This window comes from Carassius gibelio, chromosome B5 (genome assembly GCF_023724105.1).
Source record: "Carassius gibelio isolate Cgi1373 ecotype wild population from Czech Republic chromosome B5, carGib1.2-hapl.c, whole genome shotgun sequence".
In the NCBI taxonomy this organism is placed as follows: domain Eukaryota; kingdom Metazoa; phylum Chordata; class Actinopteri; order Cypriniformes; family Cyprinidae; genus Carassius; species Carassius gibelio.
The window spans coordinates 32438539-32461018 of NC_068400.1; the positions used below are offsets into that span (position 1 = coordinate 32438539).

The following is a 22480-nucleotide window of genomic DNA, read 5'->3' on the forward strand; positions in this document are numbered from 1 at the left end:
AACCTTGTATAACAAAAGCACCTAAGATTCTCAGATACTGTGTGTCAATTATTAACATTCTACAAGATTAGCCTTCTTGCGCTGATGGCCAGTTGAACTTGTGGTTTTGTTTGTTGAGATGTCTGTGCTCTAAAATTTTGTAGCTTTTATACCTAAAATTTCATCTTTAGAATTCAGGCTTGATTCTAAATCTTATCTGATCTAACCATGTATGAAAGGAAAATCCAGATTCAGACAAAAATACCTCTTCCTTCCTCAAAAGGTGTAGGATAAAAATAATCATTTTTATGAGAACAATACTCATGCTATACTCATGCACAATCATAAAGCAATGGAGTGCTTGACTGAATTTTATTTATTCCAAAAAATCCACATCCACAATTCATAAACAATTGTTCCCTATATAATATAGACACTTCCAAAATTTGGATTTTTAATATTTTGTATACATTTTATATAAATGTCTTTACTGCCACTTTAATTTAATGCATCCTTGCTGAATAAAAGTCTTAATTTATAAAAAAAAATAATAATAAAAAAAATACAGACCCCAAACCTTTGAATGGTAATGTAGCAAGGAGTATTTCACACATTAAGCTGTCAGGATAAACATATGATAAAACAGTATAACAATGTTTGTGTAATAGGAGCTTCACACAGAGATAAAGACTCATATTATATGATAATATGAGTGACACAGAGTTTGTGCTAATATGGAAAAAACCGCTCAGTAATACAATTTTCATATAGACAAAAAAAAGTGTATATTATAATATAATACAAATTATTATACACTTATTTCTATATTATAATGTATAAATATAAAACATCATTTTTTTGGCAGTTAAATTTATTCATTCTGCCAGTGTGTCAAAGTACATTTTGCACTCTGCTATTTTGTTTCTACTCAGGGCCCCTGCCTTTGTGACATACTGAACAAAAGCAGGCACAAGACTTTCTACTGTAGATACAGTAAGAGACTTTAGGAAGAAAACAGTTGTGCTCACGCGTCTTTCTTGCTTGCAGGTGCAGAATGCATGTGACTTGCTAATCAAACCTTTGGACAAGTTCAGGAAAGAGCAGATTGGCGTCACAAAAGTGAGTGTTTATTATGTGCATTTAGACACATTAAGAACACACACCACATTACCACATGCGTGAGCCTACTCCTAATTTCTGCCTCTACTTCCTGTTTCAGAGCAAAGTGATCAAAATCATGCAACACACAAATAAATAAATATATATGGTTCTAACCTAAAACTGTCTATGGTGCTGTATATGGTTCGATCCTAAAACACACTGCCATGAAAGGCCATGCAAATATTAATGTGTCATATATACATACACATTAATGTTTGCATGGCCTTTCATGTCAGTGTGTTTTAGGATTGAACCATACACACAAAATAAATTAGAATAATGTGTCAGCAACTGGAGCATCCATGGAAAAACTATTAGTTTTAGATAGACTGAGAACAAGTTACAGAGCTATCATGATTCTAGAAGGAAAGCGAGATCATTTGTTGGAAAAACAACACATGGAAAGTTTCAAAATTCCAAAGACTTCTCACTGGATTAGACTCTTTCCACTCCAGCATGCTTCAGTTAACATTACTGAAGTGTCAGTTTCATTTCGCGATTGTTTCAGTGTGGTTACTCAGAGATTATTGCTTGAAATTATTGGTGGTAACTTGTAAGGAACTGGTTAAACAAAATGCATAAGAACAATTTCAGTATTTTGTTTTTCATGAGGAATTGGTTTAGTGAGCTGGAGCACATCCACTGTAGTTTTCAGTCTTGTTTTCTCAGGTTTGCGTTATTTGTTTGCTTGTGTGCATGTGTTTCAGGATAGACGAAAGAAGTTTGAGAAGGAGAGTGAGAAGTATTACTCTCAGCTGGACAAACATGTGAACATGTCCTCAAAGAAAAAAGAGGCACAGCTACAAGAGGTATATCTGTAAAAACATTAACCTAAACAAAAACAAAAAAAGACCCAATAATATAATCTTTATTTTTTGTGTGTTTATGTGCTTATAGGCTGATGAACAGTTGGAGAAGGAGCGTCAGACATTTTACGAGTCGTCTATTGAATATGTGTTCCAGATCCAGCATGTTCAGGACAGGAAGAAGTTTGATGTTGTGGAGCCTGTATGTGAGAGCTTCCTTTTCCTCTAGCACATGCATTCTTGTTTTTATAGATGCTTTGTGGTAACAGATGGTGTGTTGCGTGTACAAGATGGCATCTACAGGTGCACGGATAAAAACAAGTCTGTAACATACACCGATTGTGTTCATGCTGATACAAACAATGAATTGACTAAAGCATGTTATGCTTAGAGGGGTGTGTCCTTGTTTGTGATTGACAGGTTTTAGCATTTCTTCAGAGCATCCTAACACTGAATGATCTCACTGTGGAGATGACGCAGGACTTCCTTCCATATAAACAGGAGCTGCAGCTCAGTCTACAGAACGTGAGAGCTTCACCAATCAATAATGAATCTAACTTTCCATCCTTATTGTCACGTGATCAGATCAGCAGATTATGAGTCATTCAATATGCTGCTCTGTGGGGATTTTTTTTCTGAGTGGTGGTTTAGCAGGTGCTTTTATCTAAAGCGTCTTACAAATTACAGAATTTCCACCTTAAGTCCCCCACTAATTATTAATATGGTTTAGGCATTAATAAATGCAGATTTGCGCAATTATTATTTTAATATTTTAAATTTAGATTATAGTTTAGGCTGCATTTATTTGACCAAAAATACAGTATAAACAGTAATATTGACAAATACTGTTATAATTTAAAATGACTGTTTTATTATTGCTTATTTTAATATATTAAATCATTTAATTTATTCCTGTGATGGCAAAGCTGATTTTTTTCAGCAGCTATTACTCCAGTTTTCAGTATCACCTGAATCATTCTGAATGGCTGATTTGCCGCTCAAAAAGCAACTTTTCTTATTTTTAATGTTGAATTTGTTTATGCTGCATCATATTTTAGTGGAAAACCTGATACTTTTTTTTTTCTAATCTTTGATTAATAGGAAGTTCGAAAGGAACAGCATTTAGTTGAAATAGAAATGCTGGCATACATGTCTTTACTGCCAATTTTGATTAATTTTATGTATCCTTAATGAATAAAGCATACTTTTCTTTAAAGCAAAATGACTTACCCCAAATATATATTAATTATAATTTACATTTTGGAACAAAAAACAGCAGCATATCTTTTGTAATTGTTCCTGATTTTATGTAAAATGTAATGTGTGTTTGATTGGGTGCCAATGGTTTTATTGTTGTAGACCCGTAACCACTTCGAGAGCACCAGGGAGGAGATGGAAGAGCTAATGAAGAGGATGAAGAAGTCAGCACAGATCTGTATTAGACACGGCCAGCAGGCGACTATGGAGGGATACCTTTATGTGCAGGAGAAATGTGAGTGCTTTTTAGCTGTTTAGCTGCTATAAGCCCTTTTCCACCGCAGGAGCTTTCCCCAGGAACTAGGGACTTTGGGCCTGTACTCAGTGTGTTTCCACCACGGGAACCAGGATCTAAATAAAGTTAAGGGTAAAAATTTGCCCCTAAGAAAGTCTCTGCACACCAGGCAGTACTTTTTCAAAGGTCCAGAACTTTCATGGGAGGGGCCAGGGCGCTGAGCATGCTGATTGGTTGAGTTCACACAGCATTGTATTTCAACCACCATTTATTTGCATCATTTTTTAAAATATTATCGTAAGTGAAATGTAGTTTAAAAAGTATTTCAGGTGAGAATTTGTTTTAAACGCAAATCTACGGTTTATTTAAAAAGACAGCACCTATTTGAAAATATGTGTCGCTGATTTCGGAGATGCTGAGAGGGAGCTCAGTGCTCTTGTATCCCACCTAGAGCAGCCTACACTCAGCTAGTCCTTCTCACATCTGCCGCTGGCTCTGATGTCTCTAGTGATGAAACATGAGATATAATTCATTCTGGGTAAGTCTACGGGCAGTCTTTAGTCTCATGAATCTATTATTTGTTCCAGGTCGTTTCGTTTTGGCTGAGACTGGAGCTTGGCTGAGCTATGATGAACTAAGAAGTTATCTGAATCCTTTTTTAGGATAGAACAACTTTATTTAGGTGTAAGAAATTGTGATTATACAATGGATTGAGATTGCAAAACATCAACAAAAGGCTTGTTGGTTTTGCTTTAACATCCTTTCCGTGTTCTGTCTTGGTATGCTTTGGTGAATATCAGCCATGAAATAAGATTAAATTGTATGAAACTTACACAAATAGGTTTCAGTCTCATGCTTACATGTGTGTAAGGGCTATCCTTTAAAAAAAAAAAAAAAAAAAGTTAATTACTGGAAAAGCTTTCTCATTCATTTCTTTAAAATATGGGACTAGTCAAAATGGGACAAAAATGCAACCACTAGGAAATATTTTGTTTGTCAAAGAAAGAGCATCTAGTAATTGTCTGTAGAAGTCAGTGTCCACACAGAGCACAAATCTTAATAAGAGTTATAGTTAATAAATGACTTCATAACACAGCATACTGATTGGTCAAACAGCACTGTGCAATAAAAGTTTTTTGAATATTGACTGTTATATGATGCTAAACTGAGTAATTGATTGTTGTTGGTACTGGATTTCTGGTAGTTGTGATGGATTGGTATCTCTGTTGTAGATCTCTGTGATCTTCAACTTCTCACATTATAAAATAAACTCATCTGGGTCAGTCACCCTGTCAGGATTTATTTTTGCAGTATTGACCAACTGACCATACAGTATTGGATTTATTGGAAATTGGATCACACCCTGTATATAATTAAAATTATAGTATGCTATTAATCTTTCTCTCCTAGGGACTCTTGGCATAAACTGGGTGAAGTATTACTGTAAATACTTCAAAGACAGCAAGTTATTCATCATGGTGCCGATGGAACAAAAGACAGGAACCAAACAGGTGCAGGACTATTACAGATACGATCATTACTTTGTGAAGGGTCACCTTTTTTCTTACATCTGTCTCTTTGCTTCTCTTAGACCACATCTCAGCTCACACTGAAGTCCTGTGTACGCCGTAAAACAGACTCCACTGACAAACGCTTTTGCTTTGACATTGAAACAAATGAAAGGTGAGACTCCTGTCATATTCACTCATATTCTCGAATCATTTTAGAAAGTTCACCTATATTGAAAGTTTTAGTAGGATCAGAGGAGGGTCAGCAAACTGGAAAGTTCATATTTTTGTCGAAGCACATTTTCTTGTTTACTTGTGAAGTTGCTCTCCAAAATGTAGGCATTTGTTTGATACTGGAGAAATTTCACACAAACAACGAGAGACTTTATTTATTGAAGTTGTTTGTGTTGTGTCCCATAGGTGCAGCCCTGTCCTGCTCCAGGCTATTTCTGAGGTCAACAGGAAGCAGTGGATGGAGGCCATGGATGGCAAAGAACCAGTGGGTTTCACATTATCACTATTCACTCCATTAAGAGTCTGTCTCGTTGTATGACCGTGCTGCTGATCCTTTGTGGTTTCTGTTCCAGATTTATCATTCTCCGAATCAAAAGCAGGCAGAAAGTAAGTATAACTTCACTTCATCACAGCACTAGCGTATTAGTATAGATGCTTATTTGTATCAGAAACAACGTGCATGTATTTGCTGCATATATGTAATAATCAGTTAGACTGCCTCAGCTCTTTACTTCACACAATCTCCAAAAATCCAACATAAATGTGCTAAATTGTTCACAGGAAAATAGCATTTGCAAAAAGGGTGGACTGCTCCTCAAGCAATTTTGTTTTGCCTTTTATAGCACCTAGGAATGTCACATTCTCTGCATACACTATGGTTTAAAGGATTAAAAAAAAAAAAATTAATACTTTTGTTTAGCAATGTTGTTTTAAATTGATCAAAAGTGACAGTAAAAGGCATTTATAATGTTAAAATGATCCCTGCTCAAATAAATGCTGTACTTTTGAACTTTCTGTTTGTCAAAGTATCCTGAAAAATGTATCAACTTGCACAAAAATATTAAGCGACACCACTGTTTTCACCGTGGATAATAATAAAAAATGTTTTTTGAGCACCAAATCAGCATATCAGAATGAAGATCATGTGACACTCAAGACTGAAGTAATGATGCTGCAAATTCAGTTTTACCATCAAAGAAGAAATTAAATGTTTAAAATATATGAAAAACATATATTGGTTAGCACAAGACCTCTTTCAAAAACCAGAAAAGTCTTGCCTAATATGTTTGTGCAGGTGTGATATCTCAGTGATGTCTGTTAGCTATTAAAGAGAGAAGTTGCAGAACACAGGAAATTCTAAAAATAGGTGGATTTAAAATGCTGCTTAATAGGTTCTGATATTTGCAAGCCTGTGCAATACCATGTATAAAATTGCACCATAAATAGTGTGCAGTAACCTACTGAGGAATGCATACAGGGATGATGAACTGTGTTTATTATATGTAATATGAATTTCCTTTCTCTCTCCTCAGTGGAGCTAAATGACCTCGGCTTCAAGTTCGTCAGAAAATGCATCAATTTTATGGAAACAAAAGGTACCATCTCACATTAGACTAGTAGAGAAGATCAGTGACTCTCTCTGCTGCTTTTGCACTTCATGGCCACCATATGCCTTAATTCATCAGAGATGGGATGACAACACAATGCCGCTATTATTTATTATATTCATGTCTCAAATGCAGCCAGCAGAGGGAAGCAGCACACCATTTGTCTTCACAAGCATATCCAGCACTTGAGCCAGCTGTAAATAGAAAGTATTCTTTTCCAGAATATATTTATGCTGCTGATTGAGCCAAAAACCAGAAACACACACACTTAAACAAATAATCTCATCAATAACATATGCAAATTAAAAGAAAAGAAAATATTTGTGCGAATACAAATTGATAGCAGACATGTATACGCTCTCCCTCACTTTTTCTCCAACATGGCAAGTCATTTGAAACCTGGCTATAGTGTTTCTGTGCTAGAGGCTGTTATACTGTAGTATGAGAATAAAATGACGAAGAGGCAGTTCAAGGCCATTAATAAGCGTGATTACACTGTAGCGTTGTCTGAGGGACTGTAGCTTTGTCTGAGTCGCCAAGCGTGTCGTTACTCAGATTTCCCAGCTGTTTTAGTCTAGCCCTGTCGTCAGGCACAACATGGTGTATGTTAACAATCAGTAAACTCTGGCAAACTATCCTCTGAGATTATTGCACAGCTAATGACAGCTGAGCGTGAACCCAAACAGGGACTGGACCATTTACCGCTGATTTTTTAGGTAGAGCTGTACTTTTCCACTGCGAGACACTCCCCCCGTTTGTTCTCCTTCAAGCCAGGTTCATTTTCTCGGTCAATATATCATGCATTCTTTTTCTCTTTCCTTCTTTTTTTCGTTTTCTCTGTTCTTCTCTTTCTTTCTGCTAGGCCTGACTCAGGAAGGAGCCTACAGGACTGTGGGCAGCAACATTCAAGTACAGAAACTTCTGAATGCCTTCTTTGGTGAGGAAATGGCCAAAAGAACATCTGCTGTGTGTGTGTGTGTGTGTGTGTGTGTGTGTGTGTGTGTGTGCGAGAGGAAGACATGCAAACATGCTCTCACACACACATACACTCATTGCGCTGCTTAAACTAGTAAAACTGATTTCTACACAAACATTAACAGCCAGACATATAAACATGTTTTATTTCTTGTTAAGAAGTTTAGCATGTTTTATGTGGAAGATAAATTTCTGGAATCATAATTCTGAGTCCAGCTTATTGTGGCGTGTTTAATATCTGCAATGAGCTTTTTGAACTTCCTAAAAAATAATTTTATGCTGAGGAAACCAAAGCAGAGATATACGTCCATGAGAGCGTCCTTGAGCTGTTACAAAATCCCTGACACATACTAAACAACAGTAACAACCGTCTGAGGAAGGCCATTTATCTCTCTCTCTGTCTTCATCTGTCCTCCTCTCTCTGTAGACCCAAAGTCTCCAGCGGATGTAGATTTCGATTCCACTGACATGGACGTTAAGACCATCACTAGTGCTCTGAAATTCTATCTACGGTGAGTTAAGCACACATGATTTTATGATGTCCAAAAGAGACTTTTTTTAAAAGTGTGTTTTGTGCGTTTGCATGCTCTTCCAGGAGTCTGAGTGAACCGCTGATGACCTACAGCCTGCATGGACAACTGATCTTAGCAGCAAGTATGACAGCGAACACACACACAGACAGACACACACTATTATGTGTGGGGACAGGTCCATAATAATAGTAATAATAGTAATAATAAGAAGTTATAGTTGTAGTAATAACAATAATAAATATCAGAGTGAGTAACTAAGCAGCTTCTGGGGTGTGCTTTTCATTATGCTTTGTTAACCCTAAAAAAAAATATGCAGCTTTTATTTATTTATACTACCATTCAAAAATGTAGGGTCTGTTACTTTTATATTTTACTATAATACATTTATTCCACAAGGATCCTTTAAACTTATGTAAACTGACAAAAGATCAGATCTTACAAAAAAATTATACTTCAAATAATTGCTCACTACTTTAAATAAAATCATCTTGAAAGAAAATGATGGTTCTGCAAACTTCAACATGGATAATAATAAGAAATGTTTCTTGGTCATCAAGCATATTAGAATGATTTCTGAAGGATCTTGTGACACTGAAGAATGGAGTAATGGCTGCTGAAAATTCAGCTTTGCCATCACAGGAATAAATTACATTTTAGAATGTATTCTATTGCACTCATTTTAAATAGTAATAATACTTAACAATTTTACAGTTTTCACTGAATTTTTTTATCAAATAAATTCAGCCCTGGTGAACATAAGAGAATTATTTGAAAAACATTTTAAAAAAAAATATACAGACCCCAGACTTTTGAAACTATTTATTTTGTTCAAAGTACCATTAGTTCAAGTAAAACTGTTTTAATAATATTACTAATAATGCTAAATTATTTCCAATATAATATTTCCAATATAGACATTAAAGGAACTAGGATTGGATTTATACCAAAATGTCAACTTTTGTACAATCCCAGTCCAAAGTCATTCTAAAGTGATACCTCAAAATTACCAGCCTCATGAAGGAATTAAAAAAAAAAAATCTATATACGCTACAACTATATTTAATGCACACACACATATTTTCATTTGTACTGGTTGTATGCTTTGTGCCATCCTGTAGGCACTCCATTACAGGAACATCTGGCAAACTTTGTAAACGTCCTTATATTAATATGTATTTATTAAGCTACGTTTTACACACACAATTAAATAGAATTCTGAATTGTGAACCGAAGCAAGATATTGCAGTATTAACGATTACCCTACTGTTTCTCCTTTATACAATGAATAAATGAAGCCAGGGTAAATTGCACCTTATTTTTGCGCTCAGACTTAAGTTCTCTGTAGTCGTACAGAAAAGCCCTCTCACAGTATCCGATTGCTCTCTGAATCCCTGTGCTCACGCTGCTGTAGTCAAGCATGCAGCTGGCCGAGAAAAAGCCATTTACAAGACTGACATTTACATGAACGTATAATAAAAGCGTCATTAAAAGAAAAATGGCTTGTGTTGTTAGATGAATCTTATGTAATGCTTGACTCATCATATCATCCCCCAAACTGACGTGCTTCTGCCTGTACTGTACTGGTTTTGTGAAGTCTTCCCTTTCGTTTAACACTTTTGGACATTTTACAGTAATTTTATGAAAGCGATGGGTATTATTAAGTCTGGCTTCAAGTAACCGATTTCTTTTATAAAATGACGGCAATATGAATATGACAGAAGACATTAAATAAATAAAGATTTAACATTCAGAAAAACCTATTCTTGGAGGAAATATAGTTCATTTAGCATTATCTTAGGCTGTTTCCTGTTGCCAGTAATGTAGCATAAATGATACACGTTAGAACGCAGCTCATCCAATCAGAAATGAAAGACCAAGTCATCCTCTATGTCTCACTATTTGCATGAGTGAGTGTGCTTCCAGCTTCGAGCATTTCAGTGAATTGTGTTGAAAGTGCTGAATTGTAATCCTCCCCATAATACGATTAGAGGCCATTAAAGCAGCTTTAATTATTGTAGCATGTCAGCTGTAATATATATAGCACACAGCTAAACAAACTCCACGGAGCAGAGGAAAAGGCTACACCTGCCGAGGGATTAACGGCTCGCTTTAATGCGCTTTACTCGCTTGAAACCAAGTGACCTCCCAGTCTTTCATGGTTTTTTTTTTGTTTTTGTTTTTTTACATATACAGTATATTTTAAAGATGTCAAGAGGGTTTGTCCGACTCTTTCAAAGATGCTACAGCAAGTCTAAAAAACACTGTGAGCTCACAATAAATCGTATTCGCTCCACTCACTACAAAGTAAGCTTTGTTATGGTTCAGCACAGGTTGTATCTTTAGATAATGCCGTGTTTATCCAACACTTCACAGTAAATGAGTCTGAACTGATCCTTTTAGGATTTTATAAGTTATCTTTGTACGAGCTGAAAGACGCTTGGCAAACTGCCGTGAGATGGCGGCAGGAAGAAAATAAACAAGCACTTCTAGAAACCGCCGTATTAGCTTTACCAGCTCTATTAGTTTTAGCGTAGATGGAGAAGTGCACTGACATGTACTGTCTGCTTCATTCTGCCTTTACACTGCATTCTTTAAAGTCTTTCCTTTGGTACAATTTAATGTGAGTCATGGCAGGGAAATGTAGCATGAACCGTACTTTCTGTGGGTGCGACTGTGACGCAATAGTTAAGGTAGAACAATATGTGAATAATTTATAGTGTGTGCTTGTGACTTCATTGACTACATTTTTTCCATAGAGTCAGAGAATCCGGACTATCGGTTAGGGGCGGTTCACTCGCTTGTTTACAAACTCCCAGAGCGGAACAGAGAGATGCTGGAACTGTTAATCAAACACCTGGTCAGGTAACGCACGCACGCACACACAGACGTGCTAGTGCTCAAACTCACACACACACACAAACACACTCACATTCTGTGGTTTTTCTAACCGCTGCTCAGCTTGCTTGGGTGTACCTTTTTAATTGAATGTTCTAGTTGTATTTGATTAATGTGACAGGTTGTGTGTGTGAAAATGTGTTTGACAAACATGACAATAAATCACCTAAACTATAGCTCCATGTCTCATATTGTTTGTGTGTCACGTAAAATATATTCACATAAGTAGCTTGAACTTTATATTAAACAAGCTAATGTAGTAAAAGGAAATTAAATGTAGGGAGTTTTGGTAAGATTTTCAAGGCCACACTTATTTGATCAAAAATCAAGTAAAAACACAGATGTTGTGGAACATTATTGCAATTTCGGTTAATTTATTTTAAAATGTAATTTAAAATTTAAAATGTTGCATGGTTCTTTAGAAATCATTAGAATATGATGATCTGATCAAATTACCGTTTCCATTGTCTGTTGAATACATTTGTGCTGCTTAATATCTTTGTGAAATAGGAAGTTCAAAAGAATAGCATTTATTTGAAATAGAAACTTGAAAAATTATGTCTTTACCATAACTTTTGATTATTTGCATGCATTCTTACAGAATAAAAGTATTCATTTATTTTAAAATCATACAATATAGTAAATATTTTTCTATATGTGCCAGAAAATACATTCATGAAATGTTTAAACACTTTCTAATTTATTTAAGTCAGCTTGAGCACAATACCTTGGTAACAAGTTCAACTATTTTCAATACATCACAGTAAACCAAACATTAAAGTTTGCACGGCATAAGAACATTTATATTATTAACGAATGTAAAATCCAGTGACAATGCCACACTGGTCCAATGAAGAAAGACTTCCTTAAACTCTCTCACCCTGGCCCTGGGCTAGCGGGCCTGTTATAATAAGCCGCAGACACTCTGAGTAACATTTTTCAGTTTTATCCAAAGTTATACAGTACTTATCACAGGGGACAATCCCTGTAACCTTTCCAAAAACTTACTACATTATCTCTGTGTTTTTATAGTGTTTGCAGCCATAGCGCTGAGAATCTGATGACCGTGTCGAATATGGGTGTGATATTTGGCCCAACTCTTATGAGAGCAGAGGAGGAGACTGTAGCGGCCATGCTGGATATTAAGTTCCAGAACATCGTCACGGAGATCCTCATCGAGGACTACAGCAAGGTCAGACATGCACCCTTTATCTTTATTATTTATTTTAAACCAAAACAGAAATGCTGCGTGATTTTTGAGAGAAGAGTTTGAACAATATTTTGTCACCTATTCAGTGGCACTAGTAGTGAAAATAGATTGATGTAATTTGTTTTTGTAATTACTGCCATCTCTGATGTTCGCAGATCTTTAAGGGTCCTCCTGAAGAAAGCACTCCGCCTCCTGTCCCGCCTCCGAGGGTGACCGAACGGAAACGGCAGCCAATTACAATCTCAAAACGCCCACCTCGTATCTCGCCTGGCCTTCAGTCTCCAGTTTTTGAGCGTAAATAGTCTTCAGCATGATAGCCGTCATCATCATCATCATCACCATCATCATCATCATTTCGCTGTCATATAATACATGTTTTTTTGGTCATATCACTGAATTATTATGGATGTCAATTATGTTTTTGAGAATTTATCTTGAGAATGGATAAAGACAGATTTTTTTTTATATTGTACTTTTAAAAACTGTATTATTTTTTATTTCATTTTTACATTTTTTTAAGATTGATTACGACTTTTTGATAAAGATCTAAACAGCTTAGATAAGACATTATGTTTTAGATTTATTTCTATATATGGTGTTTTTTAAAATGATTCTCAATATTTTTCTTCGATTTTTCAGCTTTCAGTCTTCTACATGTTCCTTTTTTGCTTTGAGCTTTTCTGCAGAGGCCTTTTTTGTGCCGCGAGCTTAAATACACAAATACACACACATCTTAACAATGATGTTGTTAGCAGGCACGCAAACATAACAGCTGATCAGGTTTCATATGTTCTAAAAGGGGCCTTGGACTGGATCTGTTTTCCTTAAGTGATTTAAGGAAAGGAATTTAAGTGAGGAAAATACAACCAATCCTCCCAGATGTTCTTGTCACACACATAAACACACACACACACACACACTCCTCATGTGCCAGTTTAGAAGCCTCCATGCACATTGCGCATTTAATGATTAAATCTGCAGGATCTTGAGGCATGTGTGTGCGAATGCGTGTCTGCCTTGATAAATGTTCGTTCTCTGACGTGTTGTCCTCCCCTCATTGTGAGCCATGTTATGTAGTGTTTAACAACACTTAAGCTTATAGTACACTCACTAGAGCATGAAAACGAAACGACTACCTGCCTTTCTGCAGTGTGTGTGTATGTGTGTGTCTGTGCATCAGTGCCAATGGGTCTGCAAGTGTGTGCGAGTGCGAGCATACTTGTATTTTTTTAATGCCTGCGTACAAGTGTTGGTATGCCATCGTGTGTGTCCTGTGTGTGCAACCCAGTGATTCTGCATGTGTTTATGAGTCTCTCGCGATCTGTTTCTGATTGGCTTTTGGACCTTTTTCCACTAATAAGCTATTTTCATTATTAACATCTGAGCCTTTCTTCTCCATCTTGATCGAAAACGACTGCGTGCATTAATCCATTAATGTGACTCTCTGATTCATTTGTATATTCATGAAATTTGGCTTATTAAAGCATGCTGGATCCTTGCTTGTTCTGAACAATGCAATAAATTTATTTCCCCCTTCTGGTGTACTTTTCAATCAAATCATTAATCTGAGTAGATCATAACTGTTCATTTCCTGTTCGTTGAATTTGTTGGTGGTGGGATCTGTGTGTTTGTGCATGTGTGTGTGCATGTGTGTGTGTGTGTGTGTGTGTGTGTGAGTGTCAAGCCACCTGTTTCAGTGCATCTTTGATTGTGCTTAAACTTGGCCCTGTGTGTATGTGTGCGTTTCTGTGTTTGTGTTGAGAATAAAGATACGGTCATGGAGTATTAGGAGCAACTGGTTGTGTGGGAACCCCTGCCAAAATACGAATGTGTTTGTGAATGTGTGTTCATCAAATGTGTACAAGTCCAGTTTGGCTAGCTCACACACAACTGGTTGTTTTGACTGGTGCGGTTCACACACACACACACACACACACACACAGAGCTCTGTTTCACAGTCTTGTCCTTGGTTCACACATGGCCATAGCAACCTTCTTTCCCTTTTCTTTTTTGATATGACACCTTTTCAAACACTAAACCGGAGACTGTGAAAAGTTTTATTCCTACCTAATGTCTAATCAAGGTACTTTCTGCCCTACATTCACATTTTTTCAGTTAAATAAGCAAAGTCTATAAAACACTTTTCCCTCCATAAAAAACCTCATTGTGTCAAAGAAACTTTAGAGTCTGGTGTAAATGCCAACAGTGAACAGAATTTGTACTCTTGGGTATATACTAAAAGCAGTTAACTTTTACCATTTGGAGAAAATGTCATTTCTTTAAAAAGAGATAATTAAAGTTAAGTTAAAAGCGGCAAGCTTTTCAAAAGATAGACTTTGACCATGTGGCTTGAGCTAATAACAATCAGCTTGTTTGAGTTAAGCCATTCATGGCTCCTTTATATACTTTTTTATATTTTTTGAAAGCTTCCGATATGTTCTGGTTGTGTTGATGCTGTTGGAATGAAATGACTCACTTTGGATAATTACATTTTGACTAGTTGAGTCTTTATTGGCTTGTATTTCTCGTATTGTGGAAATACAAGAGGACGGAGCATCTGTCGAGCTGTTCTCTTTCTTTATTTATCAGAAACATCAAGGCCTCCCTTTTTAAGCCAGAATTACATGAACAGGAAATGTACGATTTTAACGACACCCCTGATACAATCTCCCCTGTGTGGAATGTTCAGGGCTCAACTGTTGCAATTATGTTCTGACCTGCCTGACGTTTAGTAGTGTTTTATCTAAACTGCCTGCATTCTCTGACTCTGCTTTGCAGGGCGAGAGCAGAACGGCGCCACCCACAATGGCGGTGAATCCGAGGGAGACACTGGCCTCACCAGTCCGGTTCCTCATCAGAGAACAAAACTGGCACCTCCTTCCATCTCTCCTCCATCGATCCCGCTCTCCTCTCCGACATCTTGGAAGCCTGCTCACCCCATACCTGCTCTCCGGTCCTTTGATTCGGACGTCAGTAAGCTTGAAGTTAGGATGCAGGCTGGTCAGAGGTCAGACGGCATGGTGACAACCAATGGGGAATCAAGAGTGACAGTGAACCGAGCTCAGTCTTTCCAGGCAAGGAGGCCACAACACAGAGAAACAATCGGTAAACAAGCAACAGACATGCTTAAATGGTCCATCACAGTTTTTTTTTTTTGGTGGTGTGATACAACTGTCCTGATATCAGAAGGATCATTAGAATACTTGTTTTTCTTTTGTTTTGTTTTTTTAGATAACCTTATGAATTTGGCATAAACTTTTTTTTCTTATTTATTCACTGTCCACTGTTTATAAACATTTCCAAACTAGTGTCCATCAAAAATCTAAGTCACTTGGTTCAACTAACATCCACTCAAAAAACACAAAACAAGAAATGATATAGAAGGCCAATAAGTATCATAAAGTATTAGATAATATGACCTTTTTATGAAATGCAAGATGTAAAATGAATAATACATGAAAAAACTTAATGCCTTGAAAATTTATTTTAAATAGTAAAAAAAAAAAAAAACAAGGACATTGAAACAATATTAAACCAAATAGCACATTTCTAAGAATTTGGTATGGGTTTATTAAATTATTTCTCTTTTCTGTATAACGGGCCCTTTTGTATGTCAGTGAACCCTAAACAACTGATTCCTGATTACATTACTGATGATGTAAGAGCACAGCATGGCATTTGAGGTTTGATTGATCATGATCTCGAGTCAGCAGGACACAGACGTACAGTAACCCTGATGCAGTGAGTCTTGGTTGTAACAGGTGTGTGTATGTGTGTGTAACAGGGGAGGCTCAGGGGGCGAAAGTACGATCTTTTTCAGAGAAGAGTTCCATCTGCCGGCCCCCCACTCGACCACCAGATCCACCCTCTCGTGTCCTCAATAAAACTCCAAACGAAGACTCTCCAGCATCATAGTGAGTGCACATCACTCGCCACAAACCCTGCTTTACAGTGAGGATCCTGCTGATTAATGATTTAATGATTCTCTGTGGTAATAGATTTTGGAAAATTCAATTTTGATTTCTTTTTTGCAGTGTAATTTCTTTTTTTGTTTGTTTTATATTGCCAAAAGCTGAAATATGTTGCACATCTCACAGGGAGTGGCATTTGTGCAACAGTGGCAAGATACATCTGAGCAGCATTGGATTTGCATGATTTGCATGCTGCTCAGGTGTTATTTGGCACATTGATCCAGGCAGATTTGCACCACATTGTTCCGGTTACTTGCTCGACACCTGTCCACTGCAATTTTCAAGTAACGCCATAGTTGGATTGAGTTCAGGACTTTGATTGGGCCATCGAGATACATTTTTCTTCTTCTGCCACTCTAATGTTCACTTAGACATACTGTATCTGGACCTTCTGAAGGAAGAACTCCTTTAGATTAAAACAAGTTTTCTTTTGCACAATTTTAATGATGCATTCTATACTGTGTATCAGCCCCAAAACTTTTCAATCATAATTTTATATATATATATGCTTCTTTATATTGTAGTATTTTTGTGGATTTTGCATTCTCCATTCTCATGTTTTTTATGTACATGCCCGGTTCTTAGCCTACCTGATGGCAGCACTGCAATACTTTGGCATATGGATGGGGTTTTTATGTGGTGTGGGCAGATATACTGTAGATTTGTGCCACCCAGATTGTTTTAGGCTGACCAAGAGCTGATCGTTTCCCACATTGCAGCTGGATGGCTTTTATGCATTTTGGCAAACTCCTGACATGCTTTCACATTATTCTTTTTGAGGAATGGCTTCTTGCTGCCACCCTCCCCATACAGGCCAGCGTTTTGCAGGACTCGTGCAATGGTTCTCTGGTACATGTTTACTCGGTTGTCAAGGAGCGAATGCTGTAGATCCTGCAGATGATTGCGTAGTCCTCTTGGAAGTTTCCTGGTTCACACAGTTTTGAGGGATGAGCTTTTCTAGGCAACGTCTGGGAGGTTTGAGATTTTATCTAACCAACGGTGCCCACTGGGACAGCCAAACAGTTTAATATAGTTTTAAACGTTTTACAAAATGTATGCATTTTGTTTAAACGCAGACCCAATACTGCTCTAAACTCATCATTTTCACAGCAGTCCTAAAGAATCGCAGCTAGAGTAACGATCCCTTAACTGTAGGGGTTTTATCCAGAAAATGCAACAGTTATTTTAATGCTTCACAGGTAGAAGTCAATTTGATGGCATTTGTGTAGTTGTTTACCAGCTGTGTAAACTCAAAACCTCTGCGACAAAGGCAGGGAATTCTTATTCAAACATCTTTAGTTTAAAAAAATATATATTTTTAACAGAAAAAAAAAAAACATTTCTAGACAGCCACATTACATTAATGTTGAGTTTCAGTTCTTGGAAATACAGTTATCCAATCTCAGTAAAGGATTTGCAGGGATGGAGAAAACTGAGAGAGTTAGTCAATTAAAGGGCAAATCTCTCTCTCTCTCTCTCTCTCTCTCTCTCTCTAAAAAAACCCCAAAAAACAACAGCAATACAGTTGTTAATAATAGTAATAATACTAATGAAATGTACAGATGAATTAAAACCAACTATGTCTTAATTAAGATCTAAAAATAGGCAAAGGTGTTTTAACTAAAGAATCTCATTAATTGTAAACAATATGTCTCATGGACATCCTCAAAAGTGTAAGCACAGCAGTACCAGTAGTGTTACATCAACAGAATTAAGATATTTATAAATGAAAAATGTAGAAAGAACTGGTTTAGATAATCAAATCATCATGTACAGTGTTGAGCTGTAGGACGTTTAAGTGAACTGCTTTGCTTGCAGAATTAACTCACTCAAACACATATATTGATGCACAATTTCATAAATATCCCCTGCACAGGTAATAAATTGAATGTACTGATGAGCTTGAACTTGAATGTGCCAGACAGAATGTTTAACTGAGACTGTAAATACAGTATGTTGTTGCCATAACCACATGCCCTGCATAATGCTGTTCCCTATAACACAGAAAATGATCTAATATATATAGTATAATAAAAGCATAATGTTCATAACAAAGTGCATGCTTCAGTATATTAATACGCCTAATTCAACAGCTCAGATTTTCACATGTGACATTTTGTTTATTTGCTTAATAAATTAATAAATGTATAAAATAATTTTATAAAACACATAGTTCCGGTCCTTGATTCTGATTGGTTGAGCCACGTTCGAAGCTGTTGTTAATTGCTCTGTAAACATACAAATTTGTTGACATCTGTGTGTTGCTCAGCAACCACTTTATTGCAACCACAAAAGTTTCTGAGGAACTACATTGTTAGCAGTTTTTATTAAAATCATATTACATATCAACTTACAACAACGCCCTTTAGCTGTTATAAATTCACTGTGAACCATGGCTTTTTGGGGCTAATTGCTTTATTTTAAGATTGTTTGAACATTTTTGTTAATGTTTTGTGTTACATTTTTGTCCACTGTGAATTTTGTATACATACAATACATGCACACGCATGCAGTTTCAATGCAAATGTCAGTACATGTAAATTAAATTTAGTGACTCGGAACTCGAAACAACTTTCCCATGTTTAGGATTCAAGACTCCAACTTCAGCCTCAGAAGAAACTATGATCCCTGTCATGTCTGTAATACTTGTTGCAGCATGTAAACAACAACAGCACGCAAAAAACTAAATGTTAACGATACGGACAACATAGTTATATTCAGTTTTGTCTCATGTACTGGATGATTTCTGTTCCCGATCCGCGATGTATTGATGTATTCTTTTTCTCTCTTTCCTCGTAGTGTCGCATCGAAAACCAAGTTTTTTGAGAACGCTTCCAGGCACATGGGGAGGTACGTGTGTGTATGTGAGAGCATGTGCTGGCTCAGGAGTGTGTGCGAGTGAACCTTTCATTGGTTCAAGCAGCTGCCTGATTTCACTTAGTGTGCAGACAGTAAACCTCAGTGCGCTTTTGATGTGGTGCTTTTAAATAAAGTTGTGTTTAAGACAGGACCACATGCTGAAAGTCCTTGTGTTACAAACCAAATACAAAACTAGACTAGACACACATCTGATCAGTTGTTTGTTCCTGTTTTTTTTTTTTTTTTTTTACTTCATAGCAGGTAATTCAGGAAAAGGCAACACACACACTAAGATTTGCACAGATTGCACAGTAGTCTTATCTGAACCCTTCAAAAATCAAGATCATCTTCTTTTACTCGAGCACAACATGATAAATTATGACTCATAATCTAGCCACCGTTTTTTTTTTTTTTTTTTTCAAGAAATTTCAAGTGAATTGATTTTCAAGCTTCTAAAAGGAAGTTAAAGCATCATAAAACTGGTCCGGTTTGTCTCATGTGCTACACCTCATTACCACAGGAGCCTTGTGTGAGAAAGAGTCTGTTCTAGCTCTTTTCTGACCAAATGTCCGGGTCATGAACATTTTTTTCCTTTTTTTTTTTGGTACTTTTGGAGCTTGATATCCCCTGGTCATAAATGCAATGGACCAGTTCAATGGCACTTTCCTGTTGATTTTCTGTCAGTTTTATGCTTGGAAACTCTAGTTCTCAGTCATTTTTATTGCATGAAGTAAAGCGACATTCTTCAGATACCTCCATTTATGTTTCCTAGAATATTGAAAGTCTCCCAGTTGAATAAGTTAGGACAGAATTTTCAGTTTTGGCTGAACTATTCTTTAAGCCCAAGGGTTCACGTAAGGTTACTTGTGCCTGTAGCATTTTGCCAGACAGGAATGTGCAGAGAAGTTAAGCTATAGTTTTGCGGTGGAAAGCGAGCTACTGCTCAGATATCAGCTTCTGTGGACAGTTTGTGCGTAATCTAAAATCAGTATGGCCTGATCTTTTAATAAACGATGAACTATGAAATGAGGAGCAGTTTGGCAAGTTCAGCCGCCTGTTCATGTTTAGAAGGATAGTCTTCGGCGCTCATGGCTGCTCTCCAAGCCTGTGCACACACTTGTGCAGTTCAAGGCCTTTTACAATGCTAGGACAGATTCCTGAGGGAACTCACAGAGGATACTATGATAAAAGGCTTGAGCAATGCAAAGCATCAAAGTTAACAAAAAACGAACGTCTGTAATAAAACACCACACCCCATTCATTTCACGAGCCCGTGCACAGAGCTCACTGTGCAGGTGCCCGTATTTCAGGGGCATAAAATCTAATGTACTGGTGAGGTGACTGAGCAAGGGACATTTTAAAGGAATAATTCAGCCAAAAATGAAAATTCTGTCATCATTTATTCACCCTCATTTCGTTCCAAACCTGTATGCTGTTATTTTATTGGAATACAAAAGGAGGATTTTGAAGATACTATATCTTATGTACTATGACAGTTTCCAGTGATCATGGGCTGTCAAGCTCCAAAATGACTAAATAAATGGTCGATATATGCCTCATACATTAATATATTCCAAGTCATCTGAAGTCATATGCTGTCTAAAACCAAGTATGCAGCTCTAAGATGAAATAGGGATGGATATCAAGAACATCAAACATCACTGTCTTAGGCATCAGTGTTATATCAGTATTAGATTATTTTGTTGAGATAGCTTTTGTTTTTTTAGATGTTCAGTTTTCATTTGAGTTCAATTGCATTGTAATTTTGCTATGTGTTTTCATACATTTTATTAGTTTTAATTCTTTCAGAAGTCCTTTCTATTGGTCCTTCTCGTTATTTAGGTTTAAATATATCAGTTTTATTTATTTATATTAATAATTTTCAGTACTGCAACAAACATATTTCAGTTAGTTACCATGTTAACATTTGTCATCTTTTAGTTTTTCATCTTATATCTATATTTCATTTCATTTCAGCTTTATTTCAGTTAACAAAAGTGTTTTCAGTAGTTTTAGGTAACCTTATGTCAAAACTGTGAAATTTTTGTGCTCATCCCTTTGTACTGCCACTGTAGTCAAAACTGAAGTCTGAAATAATACGTTGTTAAAAAAAAACATGTAACAAGAAGTTTAATGACTAATTTGTCTTTATTGGGTGAACTTTGAAGTTGCTGAAAATAATTAAATATATAATAGCTTACCGTTTTGTGTCCTACAGTTCCTCTCCAAATGACTCACCTGCAGCTTCTAGAGATGAGGTACGGCATGTTCATTCTCTTTTTTTTTTTTACTCTTTAGCCGCCAGCCACCGCCGACACTTTTATCATTTTTTATAAAACTTGAATGGCCCCCAGAATGTTTTGTTGTTTGAATATCTCAACATGCAATATGCCAAAAGAACGCATTAAAAAGCTTCATGCATAATTTTTTTATCAACACTTGAAAGTGAGTATGTCAATGGCGGGGAAGCGTTGTCTCATAAATGATGGAAAATTCCATCAGGGGCAAGAGGTAACCTATAGTGTTAATGCTCATTATTGTCACTTGTTTATCTTTGCAGAACTCAAAATAAGAACCGTCTTCCAGTCACTGCTAAAACTGAGTGTGTTATGGACCACTTAACACACATCAGTGGTCATGAGACTGTGTATCCGTGTATGGCACAGGCTGGCATCTGGTCATGGTTTTGAGAGATCACTTATTGTTACTGACAGAGCATGAAGGAATGCCCCTCAACTCCAGTGTAGTTTTTTTTATTTTTCTGAATGAGTTGGAAAAGGTACTGTTTCTACTTTACTTTATTAAAACCAAGTCTTTGATTCTTGCTTGGATCAAAGAACAAAAAGAAAAGCATTGAATGTTTTTACCTTCCTGCACACAAATGGAGAACTCCCTTCCATTCTTCCGCTTATTGTGTCTATCAGTATCTCCCCCTTTCTGTGACCTACTTAAGAGACCGATAAGACTTACGCTTTCCAATCTCACTCTACAGATGCTCTACTGACTTCAATCTAAAAGCGATAGAAAGTGGTATAGCCCAGATGTAATATATATAATACTCTGAATCAACACTAATCAGTATTTCACGAGTTCACCCTTACATCTAATCTGAAGGCAAATAGTAGGCATATTTTGGCGTGCTGTCCTGGGGGAGGGGTCCGGGCCCGGAGCATAGCCCGAACCCAAATAACTCCCCCTATCCCAATTTGGGATAAATAGATTAGAAGTGAGGAGTTGGGGTGGAGGAGGGTTGCCGAAAAACTGTCGTGGGACAGGAGGTAGGAAGACTGGATATATATACGCGTGCGTGCTATAAGATGATTAGCTAAACGAGATGCACCTGTACCAAATTGGATGATTATCTGATCGTGCTTCTCCCGAACTTTGTTAATAAAACCACATTTAATTGCGCAAAAGCTGAACATGCTTTATTAATTACCTGTTATTATCTGTGTAATTAGTAACTGGA

General features: G+C 36.7%; 1 protein-coding gene across 2 annotated transcripts in view; it reads left to right on the top strand.

Moving 5' to 3' along the window:
* Positions 1-22090, top strand: part of LOC127958842 (oligophrenin-1) — a 30887-nt gene extending 8797 nt beyond the window's left edge. The window contains exons 4-24 of one of the 2 annotated variants that reach the window (XM_052557854.1): positions 1027-1098; positions 1848-1949; positions 2038-2148; positions 2367-2471; positions 3306-3438; positions 4849-4949; positions 5030-5121; positions 5367-5445; positions 5534-5567; positions 6494-6556; positions 7431-7505; positions 7971-8055; positions 8139-8197; positions 10833-10938; positions 12004-12163; positions 12337-12475; positions 14960-15286; positions 15966-16095; positions 18952-19002; positions 21230-21269; positions 21572-22090. In XM_052557854.1, the coding sequence (XP_052413814.1) occupies positions 1027-1098; positions 1848-1949; positions 2038-2148; positions 2367-2471; positions 3306-3438; positions 4849-4949; positions 5030-5121; positions 5367-5445; positions 5534-5567; positions 6494-6556; positions 7431-7505; positions 7971-8055; positions 8139-8197; positions 10833-10938; positions 12004-12163; positions 12337-12475; positions 14960-15286; positions 15966-16095; positions 18952-19002; positions 21230-21269; positions 21572-21583 (2076 nt within the window). In that variant the 3' untranslated portion in view covers positions 21584-22090. The remainder of the gene's footprint in view (positions 1-1026; positions 1099-1847; positions 1950-2037; positions 2149-2366; positions 2472-3305; positions 3439-4848; positions 4950-5029; positions 5122-5366; positions 5446-5533; positions 5568-6493; positions 6557-7430; positions 7506-7970; positions 8056-8138; positions 8198-10832; positions 10939-12003; positions 12164-12336; positions 12476-14959; positions 15287-15965; positions 16096-18951; positions 19003-21229; positions 21270-21571) is intronic. The other variant, XM_052557855.1, reaches the window with a different exon arrangement.
* The last annotated feature ends 390 nt before the right edge of the window (positions 22091-22480 follow it).